This window comes from Trachemys scripta, chromosome 1 (assembly GCF_013100865.1).
Source record: "Trachemys scripta elegans isolate TJP31775 chromosome 1, CAS_Tse_1.0, whole genome shotgun sequence".
NCBI classification, from domain to species: Eukaryota; Metazoa; Chordata; order Testudines; family Emydidae; genus Trachemys; species Trachemys scripta.
In genome coordinates, this window is record NC_048298.1 from 118,231,096 (window position 1) to 118,246,481 (window position 15,386).

The window sequence follows — 15,386 nt, forward strand, 5'->3', positions numbered from 1 at the left end:
TCTCTAGCCTTGTTTACTGTATGAAGTCTGGACATGGTTGTCAGCAACCACGTTAGTTAACACAATGCTGATCATGGCTTAGCATCATCATAGACTAGAATAATGCTGTCAGCATTGTCTTGGTTTAACTGGGGATTTAATTGTGGGTTACGGTCTTAATAGTAGTGGTTATTAACAGTGGCCCCTACGTGATGAGTTATTGTCCAGAGGAGAAAACAAAATTTAATTTTGCCAATTATGTAGGTGGAGATAGAAAATACCCTGGGAAACTTTTCTAGTCTCTCTCATTTGTCACTTTCTAATAATTTAACTCTTATCTTTCCCCATTGCTAGAATTCAGAGTTCATTGGGTCACTGTTATAATGTAGACTAGGTGGCTTGATATAGTGAAATGCAAAGTGAAATATGATTTCTTTTCCTATAGTTTCCATGAGGTATTATGTTTCAAATCACAAATTCAAAGGAAACCCAGTACTAATTCGTTCATTTACTCTTGTATGTTAAGAGAACTTGCCTTAGTGCAATTCATGACTAAAAAGAAATAAAATAGTCGGGGCACCCATCGTATTACTTTTTGCAAAATTATACAAAACAGATGTTATTGCCCTCACTTAAAACACATTCTAGTATAGTAGATGACTTTGTCTCCATCTGTGTTGGAAAGCACCTTGCTCCCTATGGGTGCAATTGCAATCTAAATAATAGTAGATTAACGCTGTGTAGACTAACAATTTTCAAAGCATTTTATGGGAGTGTAATAGGTCCGTGCCGGGGCTCGACCCTTCTGGGCAGGAGGGGAGCCACACCGACTCACTACGGCTTAAATGAACAGTCAGTTAGTTCAGAAGCTCCGACCTTCCAGCGCAGGGGCGGAGCAAAAACCACCAGCTAGCTCGGGGTTCAGGCCCTCTGGTGCAGGGACTGAGCGAGCAAACAGTTAAGGGGCCCAGGCCCTGGATCAGGGCGGGGCACACACAGTTAGAGCTCAGGCCCTTGGTTGCAGGGGCTGAGCAAGCAAACAGGTAAGGTACGCCTAGGCTCCTACAGCCGAGCGTTGGGTGAGGGGGAAGCCTGCCACCCGTGAGCGGGTTCCTCCCAGCGATGGGAGCGGACGGGCTCCGGCGGCTCCTCCTCATAGTGGGCCCGGGGCAGCTCTGGCCAGTTAGGGCCCTGGCCTCGGGCCTCGGATGTCTCCCGGCCGCACGTCTGCTCCCTGTGGTGGCTGGCGGCTGACTGAGCTCTGGCGGCCGGCCTTTATACTTCCTGTCCCGCCCCTTGACTTCCGGGGGGCGGGAACAGGTGGCGGTGGCTCCACCCACTCCGGTGCCTGCACGGGTGCTCCCTCTTCTGGGCAGGAGGGGAGCCACACCGACTCACTACAGGGAGGTACATACAAAAAAATGTATGCTAATCCTATTGTAAACTAGAGTTGTACATCTGCCTCCCATATATCACTTCTTAAACACTCGAAGATCAGTGGGAGACTAGTGCTCTGATATTGAACTTGGGATATTGTTTGATCCAGGAACCTACAGGATGAAATTCTATCGTGTGTGTTATTCAGGAAATCAGACTAGATTATCGTAATGGTCCCTTCTAGCCTTAAAATGTATGATGGGATTATTTAGACTATGCAACACTCTTATAACTTGTCCGTCGATATCCTTATCCAATAGTTCCCTCTGTTGGACTGTTTTAGGTATTACACATGCAATTTTCACCTTTCTCATTATCCTTTCTCCCCTAGGTCGTACTGGAAGATACACACTGATAGAAAAATGGAGAGATACAGAGAGGCATTTGGCACCTCATGAAAATCCTATCATTTCATTGAACAAATGGGGACAGTATGCAAGTGATGTGCAGTTAATATTACGCCGCACAGGGCCATCCCTCAGCGAGAGGCCGACTTCAGACAGCGTTGCTCGAATACCTGAAAGAACTTTGTACCGGCAAAGCTTACCTCCATTAGCCAAGCTAAGGCCTCAGAATGACAAATTAATAAAAAGGAGAGAGCCAAAAAGGAAGTCTTTGACCTTCACTGGGGGTGCAAAAGGGTTAATGGACATTTTTGGGAAAGGTAAAGAATCTGAGTTCAAGCAAAAGGTGCTCAACTGTAAAACAACGGCTGAAGAGTTGAAAAAACTGATCCACCTGCAGACTGAGAAGCTTCAGTCCATTGAGAAGCAGCTGGACTCAAATGAGGCTGAAATCCGGTACTGGGAACAGAAATACAATTCCAGCCTGGAAGAGGAAATTATCAAATTTGAGCAGAAAATCAAAAGAAATGAAGTAGAGATTGAAGAGGAAGAGTTCTGGGAAAATGAACTGCAGATTGAGCAAGAGAACGAGAAGCAGCTGAAGGAACAACTCCTGGAGATCAGGCAAAGGATCCTGGAGTGCGAGAGCAAGTTAAAAGACTATATGACTCAAATCCACAGAATGGAGAGTGGCCTTGAAGCAGAGAAGTTGCACCGGGAAGTTCAGGAGTCGCAGGTGAATGAAGAAGAGGTCAAAGAGAAGATTGAGAAGGTGAAAGGTGAAATTGATATTCAGGGCCAACAGAGTCTGAGGCTGGAAAATGGCATTAAAGCTGTAGAAAGGTCATTGGGCCAAGCCACCAAAAGATTACAGGTAAGAACACTTTTTCTGCCTGGGGAAAGATAGCAGGTTTAAGTTTTAATTAGTCAAAGATCTGACTGAGTTGGTTAGAAAAACAGGGAAAATCTTCCATGACAATTTTTGTAAAAAATTTGTCTGCCTTTTCTCTATCAGAAATTTTCAGAATTTGCAAGTTTTGGACCAGCCAGTCCTAATCCCATGATATAAATGATTCTGTCTCATCTCCCCCTGCCTTTTTTTTTTTTTTTTTTAAACTGCCCCTTAGTCTCTCAGGTTAGGTGATAAAGATTTTTGTGTGCTTGCTCTTTAAATATTCAGAGGGACTCAATTACTTGAGGAATTAGTGCTGAATGCAGCACAGAACATTTCACCTCTAGTTGCAGATTCAGTGGCAGGCAGTAGGGTGTCATGTGTCCAATTTTCAACCAGAACGCCTGGTTGGCTCCGGTCAGCACTGTTGACTGGGCCGTTAAAAGTCTGGTTGGCACAGGGCTGGCAGGCTCCCTATCTGGCTTCGTGCGGCTCCCCAGAAATGGCAACATGTCCCTTCAGCCCCTAGGCAGGGGCACTGCCAGTGGAGTTCCACATGCTGCCCCTGCCCCGAGCGCTGGCTCCGCAGCTTTCATTGGCCGGGAACTGTGGCCAATGGGAGCTAAGGGGGTGATACCTGTGGGCAGAGGCAGCGCACAGAGCCGTCTGGCTGTGCCTCTGCCTAGGAGCCGAGGAATATGCCAGCAGCTTCCTGGGAGCCATCTGAGGTAGGAGCCACCCAGAGCCCACACCCGGAACCCCTGCCCACACCCCTGCCCCAGCCCTGAGCCCTCTCCTGTACCCCAAACCCCTCATCTCCTGCCCCTCCCCAAAGCCTGCACACCCAGCCCAGAGCCCGCACCCCCTCCCACACCTCAACCCCCTACCTCAGCCAAGATCCCCCTCCCATATTCCAAACCACTAGGCTCCAGCCCAGAGCCTCCTCCTGGAACCCAAGCCCCTCATCCCTGGCCCGAGCCCAGAGCCTACCCCCTACCCCCCCCCGCCACAGCCTGGTGAAAATGAGTTAGTAAGGGTGAGGGAGAGCAAGCGACAGAGGGAATGGAGTGAGCAGGGTGGGGCCTCGGAGAAAGGGCAGGGCACGGGTGGGGCAAGGGCATTCGGTTTTGTGCAATTAGAAAGTTGGCAACCATAATTGGTAGTGACCCAAAGTCATTACCATCTGTTGGCTGTTCAGTGATCTGTGTGAAATCACTGAGTGGTCTGAGTTCCTAGTGGATGAGTGTCCACATCTGACATAGCTGCTATTACCACCATATCTGATATTCTGGTTTGGCAGTATTGGCAGAGGCTTGGACCCTCCTCTTACCCTAAGAATAGTCTCTTTTTTAAAGTCAGTGTTTGAGTGACATTGGGATAATGAAGGTTGAAGCTTGCACTACCTGTCTGGGCTTTGCCTTTTTGAGGCTGAAGTTCTGTCTCTCTAGTGCTGCTCTCCAGAATCTTCCATGAGCATAATATTTAGAAAAAAGATACAGATCCAAAAGTAGTATCAGAGTGGGTGTGTTAAAGTAACTAATAGGTTATAAAACAATTGTTTGGAGACTAGTTCTTCCTTTTCCCTACCTGACCTGTATGAGTTCAAGACTTTGTTTTCTGTCTACTTCAGGCAATTATAGAGCCCATATCACTAGAGAATCAAGTCACTGCTTTTTTTATTCCCTGCAAAAGTTAATGATGTCACTTGCACATAAGTAGAGCATGAAATAATGAATATAAATGGAAATCCAGTTTGTAGCAAATAGTGACCAGGGGGGATACAGTGACACTGGGAAGCAAATTTCCCTATTCCTGGCATGTCTAATATCCCAGGCACTCTAGAATTAAGGCACTCAGTTTTAGTTGGTTATAGCACTGTTATTTATTTTAATATCCTGTATTAAACTGCTGCTGCATTCCACAGTGGCTGAGTAGTGTGAAGTGATTCTGCTGTCACTATGTAAAGGACACTGGGATCCTTAGAATCACTGTACCGTATCAATTTAAGCTGTTTTTACTAAATAAAAATGTGGCATCTGAAACGAAACACATGAAAACTCTAAGCATATATGTCTAGCCACCCATCCCCGGCTTCCAGTGACATTACAAATTATCCTTTTAGTTACTGTGATGCCAAGAGAACCCCCTTTTCATTTATTTTATTTTATTTTATTTTATTTAAATAACAATGCTGATAACATCCACTGAGGCTTACACTGAGTTCAAACTCCCATTCTCACTCTCTTTTTCATATGCTCTGGCTGTCCCAAGCAAATTCCTGTTAGGCTAAATTTTCAATGCTTGTTCTCAACCTAAAGATGATTTTTTTCCAGAAAGTTTGAGCAAAATCAGTTCAGTTGTGTTTGAGTTATGCAAGAGAGAGGAGGATATATGTTTCTCCATAATCTCAGACTGAAGTGTTTAGTACTTGCATAACTAGCTGATTTGAAATTAGAAATTTTGAATGTGACTTGTTTGTTATGGTCTTTGCTGAATAAGGAAGGGAGGAAAACTGGTTCAGTAGTTCTAAGGGTATGAACATGTAAAGTCAGCATTTTCATGTATGCATATGAGAATTTCCAAATCACTTTTCTCCCTCTGTATTTTTAAGGACACCTTCAGTCAAGCAAATGCTGTGATTTAGCAGTTTTCTTTTTTCCTTGCCATTGGCATTTTTAGAAAAGATTTTAAATGCAAAAAAAAAAAGCACTGATGCAATGTTTGGTGTGAGACCTCAGGGGAAAAATTTCAAAAGCTCTTAAGTGATTTAGGAGCTTAATTCAATGGGACTTAGATACTCTCCAGCACTCAGAAGTTAGGAAATTCCAAAGGCTGAGGTTATTCACAATGTTAGTGTTGCCACTTGCATGTTTTTAGCGTCTTCTGATCCTCTTCCTTTTGTTAAATGAATGCCTCAGTGCATTACTGTTTGTGTATTTTATAGAGTAGAGTAAACAAGTACAGAGTTAACATTGTGGGGGTAGGATATCCATTTTTGGAATTTCCTGACATTTGAGTGCATGATTTCAGAATGTAATATATTAATGCAAGCTGAGACCAAATAGATTCTGAAGAATTTTGTCAAAAATCTGTGAGGACTTGTTTTCTTAAAACCAGAGCAATTTCTGAAATGTACTTGCCAAACAAGTGCTAGACACCACATACACGAGAAGCAGTCCCTGCCCAGAAATGCTTACAGTCGAAATATACAAGACAAAGGGTATAGAGAAAGGAAGTATCGTCCCCAGTTTACAGACAGGAAACTAAGGCACAGAGTAATTAAGTGACTTGCCCAAATTATACAAGAAGTCTGTGGCAGAGCCACAAATTGGAGCCAGATTTTCAGGGTCCAGACCAGTGCCTTAAACTAAAGGTCAGCCTCTGTAGCATTCAGGATATGGATTCAGAGACTCTTGCTTCTGTTGTGCCAAGTTTCTGTTCAGGTGACTTGAGTAGTGTCTGAGAGAGGACAAGGAAGCAAATATAAAGATATGATAACTGCTAACAAGTAGATAAGTCCATATGAATCAGTATCTTTTTACTTTTGTAAGTTATGCAGCAAACCATCTTTCAACAAAACAATATCTTAAAAACTAGTGACTTTCTATTTACCCGTCAAAGAAAAAAAAATGACTTGCCCCAGAGACAAATGGATGGATAGAATTTTGCATGTCTGTTCCAGACTTACCCACCTCTAAACAGACTCTTTTCCCCCCCTTTCTGTTTAGGACCGAGAACAAGAACTGGAGCAACTAACGAAGGAGCTAAGACAAGTAAATCTCCAACAATTTATCCAGCAAACAGGAACAAAGGTCACAGTGCTACCAGCAGACCCTATTGAAGTGGAGGCTTCACACACACAGCTCGAAAGAGGTACAAATTTGGAAGTTTTGTAAGGAGAAAAAAAAATACACTTCTCTCTTCCTTTAACACTAATACACTAAACATCAAATGAACTCTTTATTTATCTGCTAGTCCCTCAGTATAACAAAATAGCAAGAGTAAGCTATGTAAGTTCTCTTTTCGTACATTAAAAAAATCTCACATTTTATATATAATATACACACATACACACACACAGAGAAATATAATTATAAATATACTCATGCAAATTGTTTGTGGCAATGATGGAACCACTGTTGTACCTAGCAGGTAAGTGAGCTTCTGCTGTGACAGCCCCTGCAGGTCCTCCCTGGACCTTCATCTCAGCCTATCCCTCCCACTTCTTAAACATCTTCTGAAAACACTCCTTTTTCTAAGGCCTTTATTGTCAACCCCTGTATAGAGCCCTTCCGCTAATGATGCCATGGTGTTTCTTTTAGGAGGGCAGGGAGTTGGTAGTTTGAGTGCATGTCTACATGGGTCCTCCTGTATATGGGCACTATCTGTGTGTGGGGGGGAGGGGGGTTATATTTTCAAAGCCAACTAACAAACAACTCGCATTAAAATGAGTGGCAGTTGTGTGTCTTAATGTCAACCATTATATAGTCACTTGTGTATATATTCTATGTAAATTATGTTTGTGCTCCACTCAAGCACACTGGTAGACCAAGGAATAAGTGTGTTCTCTAAATGTTACAAATAATATTTAGTAATTATTAAGTAAATCATACTAATTATCATCTTTTTTGTGTAGAGACAACATTTCAGTCTGGGTCCCTGAAACGCCCAGGTTCATCAAGGCAGCTCCCCAGTAATCTTCGAATTCTACAGAATCCACTGTCATCTGGTTTTAACCCTGAGGGCATTTATGTATAACAATATATACCTCTTCTGAAGAGGACCTATGAAGGTACCATGGACAGTACAAGTTCCTTCCTTTTTGATTCTACCAATGATGAATGAAAGAAGCTTTTCCTCTTTAAGCCACCACATGTTGCGTTTCTTCATTCTACACACCACGTGGAGCCATGCCCCCTGCACTGATGCAAAAGAACAAAGGAACTGTGTAGCTACACAGCTGGCAGTGTTGAAGTTGCTGTCCAATAACTATTAATGCAAGAGCCTTCATTTTTATTCTTGCTACTTCAGAAGCATTTAGAAAAGTATTATTCCATATATAGGCATAAATAAAACACTGACTGAGCAGAGTGAAGGAACCTGTTTGCAACTGGTTTAAGGTTTAATTTATTCCATGCGATCCATGGAGGTGTGAATGTTGACCTTTACAGTGTCTTTTATTTTATTATTTTAAACTTGTGACTAATTATATCATATCGTATTTCTCAATCTGACCAGATCACTTTTGTGTGTATAAATGTCCAGTGTTTCATCACATTAACAATTCACAACCACAGGAGTGTTGTGGGGGTGCTGTATCTTTAAAATAGTCTCTAACCACTGATTTTGTTTGTTACATTGTGGATTATGATGCATCATATCACATCCATTGCTACCTTTTTAGGCTTGAAAGGTGAGTTTGTGGGATTAGCTTCCTATTGATTCCGCCTTGAATGAACCATTAAAAGATTATGGAATTTAAAGCTGGCTTGGTAAGGATATTTCCAGCATATGATTGAGGATGCACTAGTTAAACAGTATTTTATTATATAGAATGTATATTTGAGATATTGTGCCACATTGCGTATGCCTTTTGAGAAACAAACAATATAAGGGGTCTTCATCGTATGTCTTACTAAAAAGGGGTGTGAGGCTTTTCACTGTGTGTGGTTTTTACTCTTCTTTTCACCAGCCAGGGCAGTGTTCTTATTTTCCTGTAAATGTTACTATTCTTAAAAAAAAAAAAAAAATCCACACACACACCATTTAGCAAAATGATAGCTAAAAGAGCTGGGGTGATATCCTGGTCCCATTTGAAATTAATAGCAAAATTCCCATTGAGTTCACTGGGGCCAGGATTTCATTCCTGCTCCCCAAAATGTTATGGAACATGTTTTTCTTTAGATATGCAAGACTATTTCTGGTCAGGGTTTTATAGAGCATGTATTTTACAAGTGAGAGGTAGAAGATAAACGTTCACAGATTCACTAGGAGACTTCCGTTTATTTTTACAATGTTTTGAGGTCACCTAGTACAACCAAAAATAAAACAAGGTTTAGACAAAGTGGCTTCCCAGCAGAATGTAAGAGTAAACACGTACAGGTACATCACTTCCAAATAAAGTGCGGTTATGATGCTAGGCCCTGGTCCTGCACTTGGATCAATGCAGTGGACTCCTGAGTCTGTGCAGAATACCATTGGCATCAGTGGGACTCCTTCATGACGAGAAGGGGGTCCAACTGCATGGATCTGATTACAGAATCTGCGCCTTATGTATTGCATTTGGACTGCCTATTATAACAGCACCAGCTATTGCCATCGCATGCCTGCAGATCCCTTTGACTTCAGTGGGAGCCATGCCAGTGCATCCAGAGCAGAATTTAGCCCTTGGGGTCCCCAGAAATCAAAATCTAGAGGGAGAATCTTGATTCCATTGAAGTCAATGGCAGAACTTCTTTTGACTTCAGTGGGATCAGGATTTCATCCTTGGTGAGTAAAAACCCAAGCTTTAATTACTAAAGAATAATATTTCAGAAATCTTTTTATTTTTAAAATATAGATGTTCCTGCTTGGATTTACTTGTGCCCAGATAAATACGAAATTAATTTTCTTATTTTAAAAACGACCATGAATTTCCACATCAGAACAGTAACTCAAAGTTTGAAGGATACAGCATGAGATGAAGGAATCACCGTTAAATGAATTTTTTTTCATTTCTCTTTTATTAATAGCACCATAAATACTAAAAATGCTGCTGTATTTAGACTAACAGCAACTTCAAATGAGGCTGTGAAAATATAAAGGATCTTTCAAAACAGACTCAGTTCAAAAACAAAAATTCATTATCCATGTCTCTTTTTACTTGTGAACAAACTGGTAAATGTGCTGCTCTAGCCTAAAGAATCTTTGCCACGCTCAGTTTTCATATCCGTTATTGAGGAGTCTGTGCTCATGTATGTTTGTGCCCATAACTTTCTTATATAAAAATGTATTTGTTAATAAATATAAAACACAAATAATTTGGAGATTATACTGTGTACAAGGGGCATATACCTTTACTTTCCAGGTCCAATTTTGGCAAAAAAAGGCCCAATCTGGCAGGATACTTAGTATCCTCAACTCCCTTAGAAGTCGATAGGAGTTGAGGCAGTCGGCGCTTTTGCAGTATCAAGCCCAAATTGCATTGCATAGCGAAGATCCTATGTCACTTAATCACAAAGAAAAGTTTAATCAAATCTTTGCTGCATACTGATATAAAGGATTGTTAAAGCAGGTAAACGTATGTATCCTGAAAATATTCTGTTATGCAGTAAGGATCTGATCCAGCTCCCATTGAGTTCCGTGAATGCTAAGATCATAAGAATTATGTGTCGTCTTGCGCTTTAAGGGCGGTGGGGTAAGAAAACTCAGGATTTTGGATGGCGCAAGATATTGTTCCAGTAACGAAATTTGGAGCCTTTCCCTTAATTGAGTAGTTTAAATTTAACACAGATTGGTGGTGACTGCTGTTTGGCAGAGAGGTCAAACACTAAGTGGGTTTGGAGACAACCATCCCACCTTGTACTCTCTCCAAGTTAAAGCTGAAGAACATCATCAGGGCACCTGAGGAGCTTTCACTGCTTCTGTCCACTAGAAGGGTAAACAGAACAGTTGGTGCTCCAGGGCTGCTGTTAGTTAGGCAAAAAATTCACTGAAATGTTTTTTAAAATTTGAGAAAATCCCTTTATTTTCCATCTTCTTGACATGTTGAACTTTCTGTTCAATTTATTATTCAGTTCAACCATAGCATCATAAAGAATTAAGAGTTTCACTCCATATCAACATGTGACCCTTTTTAAATGTAGATTTTTATCATGCTTCCATTTTCAAAAGCATTTTCAAACCTGGTCAGAGGGGCATGAGTAGAACAAAAACAGCATGTAACAGGTACCACATTATATACTTGCCAGCATAATAAATATAGATTTTTGTTTTTATTAAATAGTTTAATACACAAGTATCTATTTTCCTTTAAGTGCACAGGACATTTATATGCAAGACTCCTATTATTGCTAATGGAAATTAACTGTGTGAATCCCTCACATTGTCATTCACAAGTGTATGAAGGGAGATAAATGCAAAAATAGATTAAGATTTAGGGTAAAATTTTCAACAACAACAAAAAAAGCCTAAATCTCATTGAAAGATAATGGCTCCTGTGTCACTCAAGCATTTTTGAAAAAGTTACCCATCTTCTGAAACTTTAAAGAGAACATTCCATCGCTACCCTAGCCTACAGAATCTGCAAATATGACTTTTCTTTGTGATTAAGAGAAGAAGACCCTTTAGAGAAAGGAAAACCTCTACTTGGGGCTATGACTGCCTTTTTAAAAAAATAAATAAATAAAAAGCACACTATGTATTGCATTATGGTGAATTGGGATTATATGAGTGTGGGGAAAAAATTGATCCTGTGATTTTTAGTGAACTGAAGTATACAGTTTCCCAATGTGCATTACTTAGAATGAATTGGGCCTTAATTATCTATGTAAATAGCAAAACTTTATTCATTTTTTTCCAGAAAATAATCTTTAATGGCCTGCACGGTATTAAAATAAGTGTCAAAGTGTTACTTTTATATTATGCCATTTTTTTTTTTTTTTTGGAACATTGAAACATGCATGTTTGTTCTATTTGCTACAGTATTTTCATGTTTTGGATGAAGGCCATCGGCTGTATGGAGATGACAAAACAATCATTCTATCTTATTTATTCAGTATTGCTGCTTATCGTTTTCAAAATAAAGCTTTCAATGCCAATACAGTGACTGATTGAAAGCTGCAATAGCTCTTTTCAGGTGCTTTTTTATGTTTGTAGAAACCAAAATAAGTGCAGGTTCTACCTTAGTGTATAGAATGTTCAAACACAAGAAAGCTAATGGCAAGAACTGTGTGCACATGTGTGTGTAGTATTTACATAAACACACATACTGTACATGCACTTAAGCCCAGTTTAGTAATGCACTTAAGCATATGCTTAAATCCATCCCTGTTCAGTACATAGCTGAAGCAGATGCTGATTAGGGCTAGTCATTAAACTGACAGTCATAAAGGTCATGATTCAAAATCCATTGAAATCAATGAGACTTAAGCACGTGTTTAAGCGCGCACACATGCTTTGCTGAATCATAGCCTTAAAAAGTTCATTCTGGTTCTAGAGATAACAGTTCTAGTGATAATTCCTCATTTTATGTATAGTTGGTATCTCTGAAACCTTTATTATTCCCACAAATAGAATGAATTTAAGTGTGCCCACTCTAGAGAATACAGAGAAGGAAGATTTGAAGAATATGTTTACAACCCAGATGCAGCTTAGGTCTAAACATAATCACACAGTGATTAGGATATTTGAGTTGCTGAAGCTTTAAACAGGAGTGGCAATGCTCATTAACTGTGAAGACAAAAATGATCATTTTTAGTACTGCTTTGCTTACCTGAAAGATGGAAATCTGTATTATATGTAATTATATTAGTTTCTCTTTTGACTGTCATTTAAAAAGCTTATATTTTCTGATTATTTTCATGAATTGTTATTCAGTGCTATGAAGAAAAATATTGGATATTCTCCAGTACAATAAATCTTCCCTGAATCACTGGGTCTTTACTATCCATGGTTTGTTGGCATACATTGTACATCTCACACTAACACACTGCAGTGGTCACAGTTTTTGTACATTGAAGAATGTCTGGTATGAAAGGAAGACAGGATAGCACACCACACATCTCAAAGGCTTTCAGAAATGTTTATTCTAAATTCATTAACTGTTGACATAACCCAAGTTGTGTTGGACATAAGCTGAGCATCTGGACTCTGTATTTATTCACCTAAAGAGGGAATTTATCCCAGGGGAAGGGAGAGAAAGGAAGCAGACCACTGATCTAAGTACGGTGTGGAGGCTTGTACCAGAAGGTGTATGCCTCTCAGAACTCCAAGCAGGTAGACTAGACCTGTAACTGGAGGGGAGAGGGAAGGGTGGAGCTTGTAGAAAGTTGATGACGCATTAAAATTTAAGCCTACAGGGCAGCTAGGAGTCACTACAATTAAACCAGGTGGCTTTCCCGTGTTCTGACGTCAGGTTTTCCACACTGATACCATTATTGTTAGGGCCCTACCAAATTCACAGTCCATTTTGGTCAATGTCATGGTCATAGGATTTTTAAAATTGTAAATTTCATGATTTCAGCTATTAAATCTGAAATTTCACGGTGTTGTAATTGTAGGGGTCCTGATCCAAACGAGTTGTGGGAGGGTCACAAGATTATTGTATGTGGGGTTGCGGTACTGCTACCCTTACCTCTGTGCTGGTGCTGGCAATGGCGCTGTCTTCAGAGCTGGGCAGCTAGAGAGCGGCAGCTTCTGGCCGGGAGCCCAGCTCTGAAAGCAGAGCAGCCACCACCAGCAGCACAGAAGTAAGGTTGGTCTGGAATGGTATTGCCACCCTTACTTCTGCGCTGCTGCCTGCAGAGCTGGGCCCTCAGTGAGCAGCTGCCACTCTCTCTGGCTGCCCAGCTCTGAAGGCAGCAATGCAGAAGTAAGGGTGGTAATACCATGACCTCCCTCCCCCTCAAATAACCTTCTGTCCTCCCTACGATTCTTTTTTGAGTCAGGACCCCCAGTTTGAGAAACATGGGTCTCCCCCGTGAAATCTGTATAGTATAGTGTAAAAGCACATGAAAGACCAGATTTTACAGGGGGAGACCAGATTTCACGGTCCGTGATGTTTTTTTCATGGCTGTGAATTTGGTAGGGCCCTAATTATTGTAGCATCCAAGTTCCTTCTTTCCATGTGGAAAGCAATCTGGTTTTACATGCAAGTCTCCCTTCTATTCTTGTAGGGTTGTTTTGGTTTTTTTTAAGGCCACTGTTCTGACCCCCAGCCTCAGAGCAGCAGAGGATTTCAGAACCCCACCCAGCCTGCTGCCCTGCAAAGCTGTTTCACTCCTCCAAAGGCAGGCAAAAATGTTAGCCTCAGATGCAATGACTGCAGAATAACAGCACTGTGCAGCACAACTGGGATTGTGCAGCATCTGAGAAATGAGAGCAATGTGACCCCTTAGGACACTGGTGTTTACTGAGAAATTGATTATTACACAGTAGTAGCCACTTCGGTGAGGTAGAAGGAAGGATACTAGTACTATACATTGATGTATATAACTTTAAAGTCGGTGTAGTTCTTTTGGTGGGTAAAGGATACATTTGTTTCAGAAGTAAGCTGTGCATCTTTTACGAGAGTGAGGCCCTCCGTTATCAGAGGAGCTAGTAACAAGTCAAGCTTTGGAGAAGCAATTTAGTTTGGTATCTGTTTGATTTTTTTTTTTTTTTACGATATTTCTCTCTATTCCCTGAGCCAGCCGAGTCTGAGCGTCCCATCAGGTATAGGAGTAAATGAGCTGCACTAATATATTTGAGACAACAATCAGTCCCCAGCAGTTCCTGAGCCTCACTGCTGCCCAACAAGCTGCAGCTATACGCGAACCACAGCATGAATTTTAGAGGGACTGTATTGAAGGAGGCACCATCCTTAGTTTAGCTTATATGTAAACCAACAGGCTATCATCATGGGCAGGTCCCACCACATGACTGGAAGAGAATACCCAATGTGGCTGTTTTCGTTCTTTAATTCTGCATCAAAGAATAAAGTCATATGATGTTTGTGTGTGTGGCTTTGCTGAGCTAGTGAGCGCTATTGCATAGTGTCATTAGACCAGTAACGTGCTCTATCATTTCATTAACTCTCCTATGGGAAAGGCACCTTTGAAAGGACATGTTCCTATTTCTGCCTAAATATTATAGTGAGTATGGTGGTACTAATTTAACTGTTTTCCGGTAGAACACAATTGGTAAACTTTTTGCTTTATTTGTCCTTCAGCATATTACTTCTAACATCTATTGTCACAATCTGGGGTGCATCCCAGACCAGTGAGAGGTTGTCACTGCTTATAATATAACCCTGAGTGCCCCTATATCCTCTTTCTACTGGAAAAGGAGTTACTGGTTGGATCCCTCCTTGGAAAGCTCAAGAAGGTACACATGTCATCTCCATCAATTACATCTTCCATGCTCCCTGGAATTAGTAATTAAGGAAAGGATTTTAAATTGTCCAAAGTCAAGCTTGGCCTTGAGTTCCAGAGTTTTCATTGATTTTGTTTGTTTACACTTTGCCCTGATTACATCACTCCGTATTCTAAGTAGCAACATCAGAGGTCATGCTCTTTACCACTAAGAGGATCAATGTGTTGGAAGTGGCTTCGAACAAGTCTTGCGGTGTCCATGCTCCATGTGGGAGGATTGTTTGTTTCTGTTATCAAATAGATGTTTCAGTCTATTGAATGTTTGCTGTGAGGGCTATTTCACAATCCTCCGTGGCAGCTTAGCACTATTTTAATAGTTGTGAAAATTGCTGGTTGATACTTTGAGAAAATGATTGAAGTTTTCCACATACAAATGATCACATTTTCAATGAGCCTCTAGTTCGAAAGCTTTCCTAAACTTTGACCCAAAACTTCCTTTCACCTTTAAACATTTTACCAATTGCTTCTGCCCTAGATAAATAAGGATATGTCTACGCTAGAAACACCACCACTGCAGCTGTGCCCCTGTAATGTGGTCACTTACTGCAGCACAGGAAGGTATTCTACCGATGAAGTAAATGCACCTCTCTGAGAGGCAGTAGCTAGGTCAATGGAAGAACGTCA

At 41.0% G+C, this 15,386-nt stretch overlaps 1 protein-coding gene across 2 annotated transcripts in view; it reads left to right on the plus strand.

Moving 5' to 3' along the window:
- The window catches only part of RASSF8 (Ras association domain family member 8), a 136,007-nt gene extending 123,724 nt beyond the window's left edge, over positions 1-12,283 (plus strand). For both annotated transcript variants that reach the window (XM_034782843.1, XM_034782855.1), the window contains exons 3-5: positions 1,748-2,634; positions 6,381-6,525; positions 7,289-12,283. In XM_034782843.1, coding sequence (XP_034638734.1) covers positions 1,748-2,634; positions 6,381-6,525; positions 7,289-7,410 — 1,154 coding nt within the window. In that variant the 3' untranslated portion in view covers positions 7,411-12,283. The remainder of the gene's footprint in view (positions 1-1,747; positions 2,635-6,380; positions 6,526-7,288) is intronic.
- Positions 12,284-15,386: the final 3,103 nt, after the last annotated feature.